Consider the following 18,631-nt stretch of genomic DNA (forward strand, 5'->3'; position numbering starts at 1 on the left):
AGTCTTTTGTGACCTCTGTGACTTTCTCTCCCTCACAATTCTTCCCTCTGGTCCAACCCACTCTGCCGGACACACCTTGGATGCTCTCATCTCATCAGATATCCCTCTCTCCAACCCTCTAACTACTCCCGTCTCCGTGCCTGATCACTCTCGCCTTCCCTCCCATCTTGAGCTTCCTAGCCCCCAGACGATGCCTTTACCTGCACTGCCAGTCTCCTTCTCCCTCATTCGACCGATGAAATGTGTGCAGCTGCATTTTCCAACCACCTTCATACCCCCACCCACCCCTACCTTTGACTCTACTACCTACCTGGCACTGGCTAACCTCCATCTCTAACACCCTGGACATCCTTCCCTGTGCCATGAGAAGCTGCATGAATCCTGCCTCCAAATGCAACTCTTGGTATGACTCTGACTTGGCAGCTTTGAATGTTAGTACAAAGCTGCTGAGCGGAAGTGGCAGGCCTCAAGTACATCGTCTGGCAAACTGGCCTGTCATCTGCTTCAAGGGCAGTATTGTCTCACCGTCCGCTCCAAAATGAGGGCTCATGTCCAAGCCCGCATCTCTGGGGCAACCAACAACATGACAGAACGTTTCAAAATCTGTAAGGAACTTGCCAATCCTACTGCAGTCTCCTCATCTCCCCTTTCCTCCCAGGCACTCTGCACTGCTCTTGCCTCCCACTTCGCCACTAAAACTCAGGAAATCATGTCCTCGTTGTCATCTACTCCCTACCCAAAACCCCCCTCTCCTGCCTCCCTTGCCCCCTCTACCATTCTCTCCTCCTTCTCTCCCATTGCACCGGATAAGTTCTCTAGAGTAGTCTGCTCCATGAAAGTCTCCTCCAATCAGGTGCTCCCCTGCTCTGCCAGAACTATCAAGTACAACATCTCCTCTCTCGCCTCCTCCTTGGCTGAGCTCTGTAACTACTCCTTTGCGATTGGATCTTTCCCACAACTCCTCAGCATGCTCGTATGAATCCTCTCCTAAAAAGTTGTCTGCAGATCCCTAATGCCCGGCCAACTATTACCCTATCTCTATCACCCATTTCTTGGGCAAACTCATGCAGAAGTTGGTCAACCCCCCAACTGACCCATCACACAGAATTGGCTGGCTGCTTCCACGACCACCAGTCTGGCTTCAGAGCATCGAGAGGCACGGAAACTGCTCTCCTGAACACCTGTGAAGTTCTGCTTTCAAACCTGAACTCTAACTTGCCCTCTGTTCTGATCCTTCTCGATCTTCCTTCTGCCTTTGACACAGTCAATCATGCCATCCTTCTTAATCGTCTCTTTGATACCTTAGACATCACTGACTGGGCACTGGCGTGGCTGACCTCCTTCCTTTCAGACCGACCCTCCCAAGTGCAGTTGGGCCCTTTCCTTTCCTCCACCTCACTCTCTACCTGTGGCGTCCCTCACTGCTCTGTCCTGTTGCCATGGCTCTTCAGCATCTACCTTGCCCTCTGGCCCACCTTATCACATCTTTCTCTCCTCACTTCCAGTATTATGCGGATGACACTGCTTTCCTTTAAGCTACCATCCACAACCTCCTCCCCTTCCTCTCTCATTCCTAACTGCCTTACTGCTATACAGGCGAGGTTCTCTGCTAATGATCTCTGGCTTAATGCCAGTAAGACAGAGATCCTTCTCATTGGGACACCTGCTCCCTGTTTCACCCCAGCTCTTGGGCCACCCTCCTTAGGTCCACTCCCCTCAACCTCTTTTGAGGCTAAAAAGCTTAGGATAATCTTTGACTCCTCTCTCTCCCAATCTCCGCACATCATGGACCTTGCTAAGAAGTCCAACTTTCAGCTCCTCCTCAGAGGCATTCTCCCTTTCCTCACCTTCCCCCAGAAGCCAAATGTCTCCAGAGCTCTGGTTCTCTCTAAGCTGGACTACTGCAACTGCCTCTTCCTTAATCTTCATCCTTTTCAAATATTGGTGTCCTTTCTACAAGGTAGGCTGCGCCTGAGCAGGTTTTTGTGTTTATCGCTGAAGGATTGCCTGTCGCTCCTTGATCGTGGCGGCTGTAACTGGAACCTGTCTTCAACCGTCCTGTGAGGTGTACCAAGGGGGGTCTGTCCTGCAGAGGTCTTCATTTTGCATTGTTTTGGACCTCCACTTGGAAGCTGTCCCGATGCCGGAAGTAGCCCTCACACCCTGACCCCTGGGCCTCTCTCACCTGAACAAAGGACAGCAGATCATGTCCTCAGGGAATTCCGGATGGCCCACAGTGTCATCTGGAAGAATTGGAGTCGGAGTAGGGGGTAAGCAAACATAGCTGTTCCTTTCCCCCTCCTGTCCTCCATATGGTAACATTGGGTTCAAAGCCCCTTGTCCACCAACTCTCTCTGGCCTGACGTTTGGTCGGCGAACCCGGCTCCAGGATCCTACCCTAGGGGTAACTTTGGGACTAGGACCGAGAGGAGTACTTACCTGATTTTGGGAAAATACTTCACTTTGAAATACTTTGGACAGTTTCTGAACTCTTTCAAATTACCACCACAGTCCACTGCATCTTTTCTGAAATCCCTTCCCTGTAAGAACTGTAACTGGAAGCTGTGACTTTTGGGCACTAGGCCCCATACACCTTACGGCTGTACTTCTCAAGGAGGGAACTGTGGTTGGACTGATTGCTTATTTTCTTCCATTGTATTACTTGCATCATGACTACTAGTAACCAACAACTCTAAGAGTGAATGTATGGTTTTTGATTGCAATACATACCTGTGATTTTCATCTTCTAGTTTGTTCTAAAGGCCTAATAAATGAAGTATTTTAGTACATTGACTGTCTAAGTTGAATTATTGAGTGTTGCCCTGTGTGAACTCTCTCAAGCCCTAAATCATTCTCACACTTTTTTTAAACTAAGCCTTGACTGCTCATCGACACTGCTTTGATTGGGTTTTAGATGACTTCTCAGTGTCTTCCCTGTTTGCCAAAACGATGGTGCCCTCCAAAGTCTTCCCCTTAGGGCTGACTTTAGAAATCCATCTTAACAATTTTCCTGTAAGCTGTAAAGGGCTATTTACATACCTTTTTGAGACAAAGTTTATGTTAACAATAAACAGGTACTGGTCTTTAGAGTTGACCTTCACTGCTCAGCCACAGCTACCCTTTCCTTACTTGAGAGGGACATTTTGATGTATATCTCTTTTTAGGTGTGCAGTCAAAATATCTAGAAAAAAAATGTCGAAAGACAAAAAAATTGAAAACATAACGCCGAAAAAAAAAGTTGAATATTTTTTATTTATTATTTATTTCTTTTCTTTGGCTCTCGCATGTAAAAAAAAAGGTAAAAACAAAAAAAGGGGGGGGGGTTGGAGGGGGAACCCCCCCATTTCGAATAAAAAACGTAATAAAAAAGAAATTCGACTTTTTTCTTTTACTTTTTTTCTCGATATTTTGACTTTCGACCTTTTTGTTTTCGATTTTTTTACTATAAACCCTCTTTTTAGCACCCTAAACTGCCATTTCAACTGCCCATACCGCCACTATTTTGGTTCCAAAACATCCCTGATATATGTCCAATAAAGGCAAATGTGATCCTGTCTGATTTTGTCACTAGGCAGCTCCTACTCAACAGGGGGCACCATACCTGCAAATGCATACTTGGTCCACAGTTTCAGTTCATATGCAATGAGACAAACACACATCATTGCCAGAAATGTGTGGATCAGTTGCAGACACCTTTCTAGGTCTAAAGGCTTGTATTTGGGCTAATTTGCACACCAACAATTCTTTGCTCATGTGGCTCTGACCTGGAAGTGAACTTTCAGTGAAGGCTTCTTGGTGGCACTGCGGTTTATGTGACTTGGCTCAAATGACCTATTCTGCTTTCACTGAATTGGATGTTAAAACACTCACACTGGAAGCAAAACGTTTCTGGGGCTATAGGTTATATCCTTCCCACCAAGGGTCCCATTTTTTATGTTTTCCCCCGTGATTCATTTTAATATTTCTTTGTGCAAGGTAAACCGCTTTTGGCTTTTTATGTATACCACAATATTTTTTCAGATCAGCCCAGATTTTACTTTCCATTCAGAGACTTGTAGTCCTGCAATTATAATGGACACATCAATAATACAACTAATATTACATGGCATGCAGTATACACTGGAAATACGTTGGCTAAGGCCTATGGTAATGGTCAACATTTCCAGCAGATTCTGTACACTTAACTTGTGACACATTATTGTGTTTTCGGGTGTAAACTGTGCCCAAAACGGCCTTCCACCCATGCTTCCCATTTCACCCATTTTGATGCCTGAGGGCATCACCCAGGGTTCGGATCAAGCACTGGATGTTCAGAGCCCTTGAAGTTCCCCAGGAAGTACCCCAAGAGCCTCACATCGCCACCAAAACCACCCTGCTGATCCCATGGATAATTTTCTCTTTTTTTCATGCTGGTTACCTGCATACATGCTTAAGAAACCCAAACTACTGTGCTGTTGCACCCCATGCCTTTGCCTCTACCGTCTGGCTCCCGCTGCCATCAACCTCCCCTATTCTCCTCTCTGCAACTTCCTTCTCTTCCTCCTGTGTCCGGACCCTTGCAATTGTCTCCAGCAAATCCAACTACCTGCAATGCCTTGTAGAATTGGGAGTTAAGTTGATATTTCTCATACAATAGTTATGCGGTACGTTTTGGAATATATCGTGCAGATTGACAAACAATACATAAAAGACACCTTATAAAGGTTGCTGCCCTTGAAGTCGCAGAGCACTATCCTTACTTTAGATACATGTGGAAAAGGCTTATGATTTTGGGTTTTGATTAATTGTGGTTCCACCCCAATAACATAACTAGGGCCACATAGGCAAAATATGCAATGCATTTTGGTAGTTCCATGGACATTTCATCTTAAGATACTGTTGTTAACTATGCAAGACAATGATTATTCTCTAGAAGACCTGAACTATATCTAGAACAAACGTTGGATCAGAATATGGGCACATTGCTTATAAAACGTCACCTAGGCTGGCTCCATATTCAGATAACTGTAGGGAAACGGCTGCAGCTTCACCCCTTTAGGCCAAACTTAGAATGATCTGACTCAAGGGCTTTCTGTTACAAGCTCAGCTTTAGTGGGTTTGGAAAGCCCTTGTTTGGGCTAAAGATTCATCCTCTCCTGTTCCCTGTAGTATTGCCTCAGTTCTTGCTAGTGCATAAGTCCAACTTAGTGTGTTGGAACTTAGAAATAAATGTTAGGGTTGTTCTGAATGTTGGTCTGGCTTTTAGTGTTCACTGATTATCATTTATTCAGTTTAGCGTTTTTATTTTATGTAGATTGAATATTAATGTTTAATGACTGATTTACAATATTTAATGACTGTGCACAAAGATACTAGCTAGCTGTGCTCTTTCCCAAACCTAGGAAGGAAAGGTAGTTTATTATTATGATGTTTCAGGTTTTGGTGTAATGCTTGCCTATGTTGTTTTATTCATGTTATTGTATATATTTATGTGCATGTGTTTGTAATGGGTATGCAATAAACAAAATTAACTTACTCCCTGCTCCTGCGACAAGATCCAGTGGCCTGCTCTCTGCAAGACCAGCTCTACTCCTTCAGCGCCCCACACCATCGGGCAACTAACTGGACCATGTCCAAGGCACGCAAGACCAAATTCTCGGACGATGAGCTAAAAGTCCTGGTGAGAGGCATTGTGAGGGTGGCCCCACGCCTCATTGGGGCACAATATCAGAAGACGCCGAAACGCCAGCGTTCCAAGCTTTGGCAAACCATACGTTCCAATGTCAATGCTGTGGCCACCACCCCACGCAGCATTGCTGAGATACGGAAGCGCTGGCAGGACTTGAGGAGGCGTGTGCGGATGCTGGTTGCACTACACCGCAGGGAGACGCTAGCCACTAGAAGCGGCTCCCCACCACTACCACTGGAGCTGCGACCTTGGGAGGAAGAAGCCCTCACAGTCATTGACTTGGCTGGCATTGACAGAGTCGGTTGCATGGAGACTGGAGCTGAAGGTGAGTACCTAATATGATACAAACAATGCATACATAAAACAATGTGTGTGAAAGTGGGTAACAGCATTAATTTGTGCATTAATTGCACACACTCGCTTAAAAACCTTGCCTACAAAAACATGTGGCAACACAAACTGAAGTTTGAGGTCACCATTTTTGAAACCCCTGAGCCATTTCCCACTTATTAGTCAACACATGATGAGAGAAATGTTGGGCAGCCTGTCCCGTTCATTAAGTCACCAGATTAACCCATGTCCTCAGGAACACCATACACCAGTCCAAGGTTTGACTATCCCAACCTGTTGCATTCTGATAACTGTAGTTAAGGGTCATTTCAGGAGTTGTATTAAACTGAAGTAAAATTAAAGCCCAGGTCTGCAGTATGGTTTCCCAGATGACATAGGAAAAGGGAACCACCGTTCCATCAGCTGTCTGCTACCATATTTCCTGGTTAGACACAGGAGAAAGAAATGCAATTATTTGTTACCGTCATACTTCGCTACATTAGTCTTGTCAATCAATAATGATTGGACATATTAGTCACCACCCACCTTTACAGTGGGTCTAGATGTCTACAGCTGCCATCTAATATTTCCAAGACTACCAGAAACAATCCACATATGTATCACTCGAATAGTGTACACTTGTCATATTCCATCCTGTAAAGTTCACTAACTGCCTACCAACTGACAAGGGGTTATGTATGATGGTCTGTGTGTCTCAGTAAGGCAAATAGAAAATGAGCCCACTCCTTCTCAAGATAGAACTAACCTTGTTGAGGTTAAGGCAGTGCAGTGTCAACCTGTACCTGGGGTGGGAAGGCATGACCACTGCAGGAAGGTGACGGTATGTACATGCACTGCAAAAGGAATCATACATCTGAGGGACCAATGTGATCCACAGGATTGGCCACAGAATGGCCATAGTACATTGGCCCATAAAACCTCCAAGGGAATAACACTTTTCCTGCTCTCCTCTGAGTGCCTCACACCCCTTTCCTTTACACTTACATGTGAGTAAGTGTGAGACCTCACATTGTTAGCTTAGCTCAGCACTTTCTGGTACGAACAAGCAGCACACCAGAATGTAACCCCCACTCCTGTGGATCGCATGTACTTCTGGTGGACTGAATAGAACATTGCGAGGGTAGAGGGGCCTGACCATAACATTAGTTAAGAAAATGCTTGCTTGTACGTTTTTTTCACGTACAACTTGCCTACTAACATTGTACTCTCACTTACAGGGGACCAGGATGACCCCATAGAGGATGATGATGGCAAGGAGGAAGACGCCACTGAGTGGGCAAGCCAGTCTGGCCCTTCTACCGGGGATGAGGCAACCGCTCCTCCTCCCACTGTTTCACCATCTGCACCGTCCACCCATCCCCTGCCCTCCACCAGCCAGCCACTTGCCTCACAGGTCCACAGTGACCCCACGACCATCTCGGACACTGCAATTGCAACTGTGGCCACCCCAGACCTGCAGCAGCTGAGGGCAGAGGACATCTTGCAGGTGGCAGACTTAAGTGAAAACTTCATTCCCCCAGTAGAGCAGTCTCTCCCCCAGCCAGGTAGAGATTTTGACCCAGCTCCTGTGCGACAGGAATGTGTCCCTCTTGAGGCTCAAGCATCCCCTGTCTCTCTCCCACCTTCTCAACCCCTCCTACCAACTCCCCAGGCTGACACCGTTGCCCGAAACATCATGGACAGAGTGCCAGACATGGAGATAGAACGGGCACAGGTAGAGGAGAACGGAAAAGAACTGGGGGCTACCTCTGTGTCAATGGGGCATGTCCTCGTACAAATACACCAGTCGCTGGAGCTCATGCAGCAGGAAATGCGGGCTGCCAATATGCTAAGGGAAGAAATGTTGGAGGAGGCACGGGAGGCACGAAAGGAGGCAGCTGAGGCACGCCAGGAGGCTGCTGCTGCTCGGGCTGATGCTTCAGCTGCCACTGCCCAGACCACTGCTGATGCGCTTGCGCAGACACGTGAGGCCCATGAGGATGCGCGGAAGCAAAGGCGTGAAGCTCGGGAAGATGCTCAGCTATCCAGAGAGCAGGCCTCCAAACACAATGCTGCCATAGTTCTTGCTCTCCGCAGCACTTCTGCTTCTGTACGCAGTATGGCCCGCTCCAACCTCTCCCTCAGCCGCCAGATGGTTGAGGCCAGCCTGAGACACACTCGGTCACATGCTGCCTTGACTGGCTTGCTGGCCTTCCAGGATCGCTCTCCAATGCAGGAATTTGTTGGACAGGATGGGAGCATCCCTTCTGCCTCCATCGCCAAGGCGCAGCAGTCCCCTGTTCAACTCAGGTGCCGTTTCACAAATAGAAATCCTGAAACGTCCTTCTCTCCCACCAAGGTGAAACGCCAGCGGAAGGGAACATAATTATTTTCTTTCAATCGCATCATCCATTTGTTCCTTTCTTCACATCCCCTTCCAATGTGCAATTCCCCACCCTGCATTCATCCTGGACTCAGATTGTATCCTGGACATCATAATCGTGGACCTTGGATTGTTTTTTCTGTTTTTTCTCTGTTTTGTTCAGGGTTTTGTTGTGGGGTTTGGGAAACGATCGGGGTGAGTATGTTAAATAAATGGTTTACAACTTAACTTTATCAGATGAAATTGTCAATTAATTATTCTCTCTATCAGCATTGTCGTTATCAGGGCATTCAGATCCATGCCCATGCATAATATGTCCATCTGCCCCATCATCTCGGCCATCCTCAAACCACATCCTCCTTAGGCATGAGCAAATTACAGCTAATTGCAATGCTATGTAGCATACAACACATGGTGATGATGAGGCACACATTGTCTTCTCTATAGATCAAGCCTGCCCCTGCCCGGTGCAGTTGTTATTCAGCACCTAAATGCCCATTCAGTGCTGTTTCATATTTGGATGTGCTCCTTATCTCATCAATACTGTCTTGGGGTAATGATCTGTGGTAGCAGTGCCATCAGCCATGGTGTGACTGGGTATCTGGACTCACCTATGAGAAAGAGGAGTGTGAATAATTATTGTGCTTGATAGACAGTCTGTGCCAGTGCTACCATTTTGGGATGTCCCACATGTCTTCAGTTCCAAGCATGCCCTAAGAGGGCCCTCTCATTTCTGTGTGCTTTTGCAGAGGAGCGTGCAAGGAGCCATGTGTGGAGGAGTTCCAGATTTTCTAGGTCTGTGTTGAAATGCATTTTTGTCGAAGTCTGGTTTCTAATGGATTCTTCCACAGGAGCCTCATTTTAGAAGGGCGAGCCTTGCTTCCCAAATTCTTTCTGCACTAAGTAGCTTGGGCGCACTATAGCTCCACTCAATGTAATTATTGCCCGGGACTCTGAATGCATAGTCCTTTGTGTTGTATATAGTGCTGGCTGTGCCCAATGACTCTCGTTCCTTTTTACAGTGTGTTTAAATGTTGCTTTGAATTGCCACCATGTTTCTTTTTACCTGCATCCTGTCTTCACCGAAGGCCTAATGCTTCAAGCCTTGCAGACATTTCACAAAGCCCATACTGTTGTCTGACCCACATCAGCCCTGCATTTTGTGTTTAGGTCCGGATCAAGACAGGGGAATGAGGTTTGTGCCAATATGTACATTACAAAGCCAATAGGGAGCGTGTCACTAAGGTCTTAACCACTCTGCACCAGAGCAAGAAAACAGTAACGCAAGTTCCTCGCCCCACCAGAGATTTCAACCTCTAAAGGAGAGAACTCCATGTCTGCTGATAAGCAACCAGAGGCATCTCATCTGCATATAGAGGCCACCAGAATAACAAGTAGAAGCCGAGTCGCAAAGGTTTCAAGCATTGAGTTCTTCTTCCTAACACCACTCCTCTTCGTTCCCCGAGAACATGTCACTGTCATTCTTGCTCCTGGGAGTGGGTTCTATCTGAAAAGACCTCTTTCTAAGGGTCTCAGGAGAAAAAGACTTATTTTTGATGGTCGATTTTCTTTTGCTCGCACAACCAGCATATTAGTGCATTGTCCAATGCAGCGTTCGCTTACCTTTATTTTTTATTTTTATTCGAGGGGTTTCACCCCCAAATCCCCCATTTCACCTCCCCACCACCTATTTCCCACATGTCATCCACTTTTTCGCACTACTATTATCACTCCCATCCTATGTGATGCTGTAATTAAGTTAAAATTATTCTGTACTCTTTGCTCTACTACTATCACTTCCTTTCTTTGTAAAGTTGTAACTAAGTTGAAAGTATTCCTGTAACTTACCCTGTAAAGGCGCTCAGATTATCTTGGAATCGAGCATTTTGACCCCCAAAGCCCCCACTCTCAGCCCCCTTCCCTCCGTCCCCTCCACTGACTCCTCAAACGAAAACACGCATGCAAACACACACACGCTAACACACACACTTGCCCGTTCTCTTCCAGGTCCTAGTGAGCCAGTCAGCCCCTGTGAGCACTCGGGTGCAGCAGGGGGGTGACAGTTCAATATAGAAAGGCTGCTCTGTGCGGTCACAGAGTGATCTTTCTAAATCGATTTCTTTTTGAGTCGGGTGAAATAAAAAGGTATTTTCACCTAGAACGTGGGAGTGGGCCTCTGATGAATTACCAAACACTATATTTCAGTTACTGATCATGACTAGCTCCTCTTCTCTGGAACAGTGCGAGGTGTTGCAGCTAAATATGTTTGACATCATTAGCTAAGGTCTTGGCAATGTTAGTGGAGCAAGGCCCCGCCGCACTTTCCCAGGCCAGTAGCAGACCTCCTTCAGCCGCCACTGCACGCCCCAGAGCTTGGACAGGATGTCACTCCACCTTTGCTGCTCCACTTTCTGGCGTAATAGCCTCAGCGACAGACACTTATGCTCCAGTGCTGCTCTATGACACATTTTCTCAGGAGGATCTTAGGATTCTGAGATTCAATCCTGTCTCAAGGAGTTAATGTATGTCTAAATTTGGTCATATATTTGATTAGGTGGGAGAAAGTGTCATTTTTGGCCTTGCATCTCTTCAAGTGAGAACTTGAGGACTGAGCTGGGTGTTGGTCCCGTCAACTTGGCTTATGACTTTTGAGACAGCATTGTTGTTTACATATCACCAGAGCTTGACTATGTGCAAGCTTCTTCCTATGGTTCGGCTCAGCCATTGTTCCATTTCAGCACATGTTAGCAAAGTCAGTGGAATTCCTGAGGAGTACCGGCCCTTCCGAGTTGAAGGTGGAGCAAAAGATTGCAGGGATCATAGAGCAGGGTCCCACCCAAGGAAAACCACCTCATTTAACACTATTTCGTACCGCTTTATCTGTATGAAACCTGCTTCGGTAGTGGATTAAGATTTAGTTAGGAAGCACAGACCTGCTCCTTCTGGCCCTGAGTTTCTGTCCTCCAGAGAGTCTGGTGTTTCAGGTACCGAAAGGGATAGCAAAAAGCTTGTTGCTCTTTGGAGAAATAGCTTTGCCTCCAGCAGTTTGGCCCTGAGGACGGTGAATCATTCTCGCTGGCTATTCCTACACCCTGTGGAATGTGGTGGTACATTGTCCTAGACCCAGACACATGTATCTTGGCACTCCCAAGCAACACTTTCTTTTCATAATAAGCAGTGACCACTGTCCCCTTCGAGAACAGCAACACGTGTTGGTAAATGTTGGCTTACCCTAAGGCTTGCATGTTGTGTAAAGGAGAAAACCATTTTCTCCAGTGCGCTTTTGTTTTCATTGTAACCTGAACACCGGATCATACTGCCCCATCCAATGACAGTCCTCTCCCAAAGCTCCAACCCTGGAGCCCATCTTCAGATTTTTACTGCACACTTTAGTGTTGGGAGTCCTCTTGTTGCTCTGTGAGCTATTTTACATATTACAAATAATGGAAAGATTTTTTGACCGGTTTTTCTCTCATCGTTCGATCGGAGGTCGATTACCGGCAATGGGGAGTCGCTGTTTGCAAAGATCATACTACATTGCCGATCTTCCGAGAAGGGCTTGGGCCTACTTCGCGCCTTTCCACCATGGCCGAGGAGAAGAGGTACCTCTTCAAACTCTGTGCGAAGTGTGGATTGAGGAATGTATACGTCGACGATCAACACCATAAATGTCTGTATTGCCTGCATCCGTACCATGATGAGGAGGGATACAAGGTGTGGCGTGGGTTTTTCAAAAAACAAAGAAGGATCGCAACAGCAGGCTGGTAGCTGGCTTAACTCGGGCAAGGCATCTGACTCTTTTTCCAGGCATTGTCATGCTTCCCCCGGACCGGCCGGTCCCACAAGTGTACTCCTTCTGATAAGGTTGAAGTCCTTTGAAGACACCCCGCCCTCAGGGGCCCAAAAGAAGGCCAGGCTACATGACGTGAATCCCGCTGTGTTGGCCGCGGCTCCGGGTGCTAGCTTGGAGAGGTCAAGGTCGCTGTCACTGACTAATTCTATGGATAGCCTACCTGTGAGGGGCGGATAAGACGAAGGAAAGATCAAAAGTTGTCCCTTTGCGGCCCACTCAGCAACGTCATCGGCAGCTCAACCAGCTAAAACAACCTCATTGTTGACTGTCACGACTAAGTCGCCTAAGGCTCCTGCTACCACCATGTCCTCATCGATGACCACTACTTCTTCATCGAACGGGGGGGCTGGCCACAAAGGTGGTGTCCACGGTCACAACAGCGGCCACTGCTCGAGTGTCCCTACTACGGCGTGAAGCAGCTACTACTGCGCCAGCAAAGCTGCGTGGAATGGGGTTCACTCCCCTAGCCGCTCTGCCTGAGAAGTCTCCGGAGAAGGGAAAGGGTAGAGCTCCCACTGACCCTAAGAAGGGTACAGACCCACAAGCTGCCCTGGAAAAACCGGTGCAGATCTATACGGGCTCCGGCGAGGGTGATGATAATCTGCCAGAAGACTATTATTCAGACCACAAAGGGGGTCATGGACCTGTGTCTTTAGGTGGGTGCCCACGGGGTGAGCCCTGTTTAGTTTAGTTTAGTTTATTTTTATTTGTAAAGCGCAGCCAGGCCCATGGGCAACCGGGCGCATATTCTTAGAAACAAATTACAATATAAACAATATACATGAATTAAAATACACATACATTATAATATTCTAGGATATATACAAGCAAGAGATATATTACAGTAGCAGAACTGGTGGAGGAACTTATAGAGTCTGCGCGAACATCCAAGATTTGGTATTATCCTTGAAAGTTAGGAACGAAGACTCAGTTCTGATGGAGGTGGGCAGTGTGTTCCAAAGTTTTGAGGCTAGGACAGGGAAGCTCACACCATCCGCTTTTTGGAGTTTAAATTTGGGCAGGATTAGGCTGTGCGTTTGAGCTGATCTGGTAGGTCGTGAGGAGGTGTGGATTGTAAGATGAGCAGAGAGATAAGGTAGGGCTTGGTTGTCCAGGCATTTGAGTCAAGGCTAGAGTTTTAAGGGCAAATCTTTGTTTTACCGGGAGCCAGCGTAGATCAGATCTGACATTGGAAATGTGAGACCGTCTGGGAATATTGAGAGTTGCCCTTATGGCATTATTTTGAATGGTTTGCAATTTATTGAGGTTGGAATGGCTAGTTCCTAGGTAAAGGGCACTGCAATATACATTTTGGACATAATGAGTGTTCTGGCAAGGGTAATGCAGTTATAATAATAATAATAATAATAATAATAATAATAATAATAATAATTAGGCATTTATATAGCGCTACGAACCCTTGGGTATCTGAGCGCTGCTTATTATTACCCACTGCGTGTGATGCTCATTTATCGACCTCGGAAGGATAAGAGGCTGAGTTTGGCCTTGCCGGGATTCGAACCCACGTTAGCAAGCTCTGCACGGGTGTCAAAGCGAGCGCTCTACTCGCTGTGCCACTTGACTAGTTATGTGGGTTCAGAAAGGGTCTGCAGGCGGTGATAAGTTTACATGTGTAGGCCGCTGCCGACCTTACTGCGTTTGTTTGTCTGTTCAAGGAGAGGGTGGAGTCCAGGAAGACGCCAAGAGTTTTAGTGTCTTTAGAGACCTTGATGACATTACTGTCAATGTTGAAAGACTTGTAGGCTTGGTCTAGTTTGTTGAGACGTTGAGTTGATCCTAGTAACAGGAGCTCAGTCTTGTCATCGTTGAGGCAAAGCTTCCAGGCCTGGATGACTAGATAGTGACTAGGGGATTGTCGGACCCTCTATAGTTTGGAACAATTGCATCCCTGATTTAGGTGAATGCGAATTTCTAGACCCTTTTTGGTGCCCGTATGATTATGGAGGTCATTGTTGAAAATGATGGTTTTGTCAGTGAAAACCACATATTTCTTACTCATATGTATAAAATCCACACAATTAAGATACAAAATACATTTCATAGAGAGAATAGTTAAAGAGATTACAACAGAACACAAATGATTTGTGATTTCAAAAAAAAAAATGGTATTTTTTTAGCGCAAATGTTAAAGTAATTACAGTGGAACAACAACCATTTACAATTTGAACATGAAGTTTGCTGTTCAAATAAAACGTGCCCATGTAGCAAGCAATGAAAATAGAAATACAAAGAGATGAGACATCAAGCATAGGTCTCAATTGCCCGGCTGGTTTCTGACCTCACATGGTCTAGATAGACATCATTCAAGGATTTAGTGTCGGCTGTGTAATCACCAGTGATGGGGATGAGTATCTGGGTGTCATCTGCATAGTTACTGTAGGAGACACCCAGATAATCGAGCACATCAAAAAGGGGTTTGGTGAAAACGTTGTAAAGCGTAGGCGACACGCAAGAGCCTTGAGGGACGACACAAAGGATAGGAGAAGGGTCTGCCGATGCTGTGTATGAGAAGACCCACATGGACCTATTACTTAGGAATTAGTGGATCCAGGCATTGGCAGAGTCTGAGAAGTGGGCCGCGGATTTGAGATGTTGGCAGAGTATTTGGTGGTTAACCAAATCAAATGCAGCGGAGAGGTCAAGGAGAAGGAGGAGTGCTAACTTCCCATTGTCTTTTAGAGTCTCCATCTGTGTTTTTAAATCAATCAGAGCTGTTTCGGTCCCATGTTTCGGGCGGAAGCCTGATTGTCTTAGCCCCAGGAGATTGTTAGATTCAAGGTAGTCTTGGATCTGCAGGTAAGCTGCGCGGTCAAGAATCTTGAGCAGGAACGGGACTGTTGTGATCGGTCTGAAGGTGGTCGGTATGTTAGGGTCAAGGGATGGTTTTTTTAAGTAGTGGGATCACCCAGGCATCCTTGGGGTTGTGAGGGACTATACCCGTTTTGAAGGAGGCATTTATGAAGGCTTTAATGAAGGGAGCTAGGTCGTGAGAGGCTTCCTTAATGATAGGCGCCGGGCAGGGGTCGCCTTGGCAGTTGGAAGGCTTGAAGTTGTTTATAATTCCTTCTACTACAATGGTAGTGAGAGGGGAGAAGGAGAACGGTTTGTGGGTCAAGTTGGCGTTGTGGGTACTAGGCATGGGAATGGTCGGAAGTTGGTCTGACTATAGGGACTTTTGTTTGTCACTAATTTTGGTTTGGAGAGTGGCAATTTTGCCCAAGAGTGCTGCCTGAATATTGGTACACCAGTTGTTGTCTTTAGCACAAGTGTCAGGGGCGGCTGCAGGTGTCTCAAGTTCCTTGAGAATTTTGAATAATTCCTTAGTGTTGGATTGTGCTGATAAGATACGGTTGTTGTAGGAGTCTTTTTTAGCCTGGAATATAGCTTCTTTATAGTTGAGAGTAGCTAAGAAAAGACTGTCCTTATGAACGTCAGAGGGGTGACTTTTCCATCGTGACTCTGCGAGAAGTTTCTCTTTGCGTAACACTCTGAGCTGTGGTGTGAGCCACGAGTTAAGGTGCGCATGTTGTTTAGGTCTCCTAAGTTTGAGCGGGGCGATAGAATTTATAGCTGCAAGCACTGTCTGGTTATAAGTGTCGCCTAAGATAGTAGGGTTCGAGCAAGAGTCAGTGACGTTATTGAGAGTGGGGAGGATGAGTGGGAGTAACTTTTCAGGGGTTATGTTCTTTTTATTTCTAGTGGGAATGGCTGGAGAGACGGGAGGTGTAGGTACAGGAGTTGCTTCTATGTTAAAGGTGATGATATGGTGGTCGGACCAGGCGCATGGGGTGTTAGATAGCAAGCTGATGATACAGTTGGTGTCGCTTAGCCAGACTAATCGCCCTTTGATGTGAGGGGGTTCTTGTATATGGTGTGAGAAACCGAAATCGGTTAGGGTGTTGGGCAGGTCAAGGGCCGCAAGGCCATTAGGGTCTTGGTAGCCTAGATTGAGGTCTCTGAGGAGGATGGTTTGCGAGTTAGTTTTCGCTTTGTCAAGAACTAATGAGTTAATGTCGTCCACAAATGATGAAGGGGGGGCCAGGAGGTCTATATATTAGATGAATGGTGGCCGTTTGGTTGGTCGAAAGTGGAAATTTGACAGAGTAGCTCCGCAGAATCCAGATTCGTACTTGGTAGGGTTCTAAATCCTAGTGAATTTTTATGGATGAATGGAGTTCCGCCGCCTCTAGAGGTGCGGTCGCACCTGGAAATGGAGTACTCAGGTGGAATGGCTAGGGAGAGAGCTGGGCCCGAGGCAGGGTGCAGCCAGGTCTCCGAGATGGAAATGCAGTCAAGTTCCTGAGACTTGATGAGATCAGCAATATCCAGTGCGTGAGCTGCTAGGGACCTAGAGTTAATCAAGGCTGCCTTGATCGATCCAGCTTTACTAGGTATGGCAATGGTAGGTTGGGGGCACCGGGGAGTAGGCGAGATGGGGGCCTGGTGGGATGGGCTGGGCGTCAGTGGTTTCAGTTAAGCACTGGCGTACATGGGGTGTCCCTTCATACCCAAGAATCTAGTACCTAATCTTTTGTTTCTTAGGAGAGAGGAGCAAGGTAGGTTAGGTGTGGGTTTTTTAGTGAAGTGATCAAGCCATAAGGCGGGGTCATTGAGGTAGATGTTGGGGTATTTGAGGCAAGTGGGTGTCCAAAGGTCTGTAGGTGGGGACCATGGTTCCAATGCACAAAGTGTTACGTGTAGCAAAACTGGCTACAGAAAGATGGAGCGCACAAATGGACGCCCACAGTAAGAGGGGTGCTCTCAGTAAGAGGAGCAGTAGCCTTTGGGAAGAAAGGTGTGATAGCATGTTACCAGTGTTGAGGTAACAGTAAGGCCCCAAGCAGGTGTGGTGGTCGCTGGCTGGGAATACCGTCAGTTCTGGGATTCGGAGTGGTAGTGAGGCAGGGCATGTGACAATGTAGACAGGGTGCAAAGTGTAAAGGCTGAGGTCAGTTGAGGCTGCAGGGGACAGCTGAACTAGATGGAGCTGACGCGATGCAGTGCACAGCAGGTTAATTTCAGTTGTAAGAGCATGGCACAACTAGGCTAATCAATGCAAAACACACCGAGGTTAAATGCAAATATGGCGCAGGGCACCACTGGGCAAATCAGTGCAAAACACACAGAGGCTAAATGCAAGTAGAGGTGCAGGGCACCACTGGGCAAATCAGCGCAAAACACACAGAGGCTAAATGCAAGTATAGGCGCAGGGCACCACTGGGCAAATCAGTGTAAAACACACAGAGGTTTGAGGCAGAAATAGGCGCAGGGCACCACTGGGCTAAACAATACAGAGTGCACAAAGGCTAAATGCAGATATAGGCACAGGGCACCACTGGGCAAATCAGTGTAAAACACACAGAGGCTAAATGCAGTTGTAAGAGCATAGTACAAGTAGGCGAATCAATGCAGAACATACCGGGGCTGAATGCAAATGTGGCGCAGGGCCCGTACAGGCAAAGTGATGCAGGGAATGCCGTACAGGAGATGCTATACAATGCTGGACAAATAATGTGAGTCATTAAGTCTTTGTGGGCAGAAGGTGGTTATGACTGACCAGGCGCTGAGGTCACCAGGGATGTAAAGTACCTTAAGGCTAGAGGCAAGGTGTTGGACGTTACCTTGACTCAAGCAGAGTTTGTTACCAGGCACCGCTGGTCAGGTAGGCAGGAAGAGGCCAAGGACATCGCAGCAATCAGCGGCAAAAAGGGCATAGGGACGTCGCCAGGCACCGGTTGCGCTCGGTCAACTCAGTCAGAGCCTGAGCCTTCTTTCCTCGCCTTACTTCCGCGTACCGGCTTCCGCCTGCCGGCAAATCGTGTTGGACTAAGAAGAAGGGCAGTAGCCAATCAGGTCGCGGCTAAAAGCCTGGTGGGGGCAGGCACAAGTGAGGACACAGCAATTCAGGGACGACGGCCATCTTAGAGTGAGAAAGCACCTCGGGTGCACCAATGGTGGATAATTGAAACAAAGGGGCTGATGAGCCCACACTCTGTATAGGAGCGTGATGGTGAGGAGAGATTGCAGGATGCGGAGTGTCCTTTCCGAACAGTTAATGCGATACAAATTGCAGCGGGACACGGAGGGGCTTGGGGGCAGCTGGTCATGAGCCCCAAGCTTACCCCCGATCCTGTGTGGGTCGATGGGGTGCTACGCCTGCAGTGCACCCGGGCGTTGGGGAGCTCCTGCTCCCGGAAGGCATGGAAGGCTAATGCTCAGCTCAGTCAGAGCCTGAGCCTTCTTTCCTCGCCTTACTTCCGCGTACCAGCTTCCGCCTGCCGGCAAATTGTGTTGGACTGAGAAGAAGGGCAGTAGCCAATCAGGTCGCGGCTAAAAGCCTGGTGGGGGCAGGCACAAGTGAGGACACGGCAATTCA

General features: G+C 47.3%; 1 protein-coding gene across 3 annotated transcripts in view; it reads left to right on the forward strand.

The window, feature by feature from the left end:
- Nucleotides 1-18,631, forward strand: part of LOC138527531 (uncharacterized) — a 1,006,733-nt gene that overhangs the window by 520,415 nt on the left and 467,687 nt on the right. The window contains exons 7-8 of one of the 3 annotated variants that reach the window (XM_069638786.1): nt 5,535-5,993; nt 7,237-8,609. The exons of the other annotated variants lie outside the window; for them this stretch is intronic. Coding sequence (XP_069494887.1) covers nt 5,535-5,993; nt 7,237-8,384 — 1,607 coding nt within the window. The 3' untranslated portion in view covers nt 8,385-8,609. Of the gene's footprint in view, nt 1-5,534; nt 5,994-7,236; nt 8,610-18,631 lie in introns of those variants that run through there. 3 annotated transcript variants of the gene reach the window in all.

The sequence above is a fragment of the Ambystoma mexicanum genome, chromosome 1q (genome assembly GCF_040938575.1).
Source record: "Ambystoma mexicanum isolate Mex_15411 chromosome 1q, UKY_AmexF1_1, whole genome shotgun sequence".
Classification (NCBI taxonomy): Eukaryota; Metazoa; Chordata; class Amphibia; order Caudata; family Ambystomatidae; genus Ambystoma; species Ambystoma mexicanum.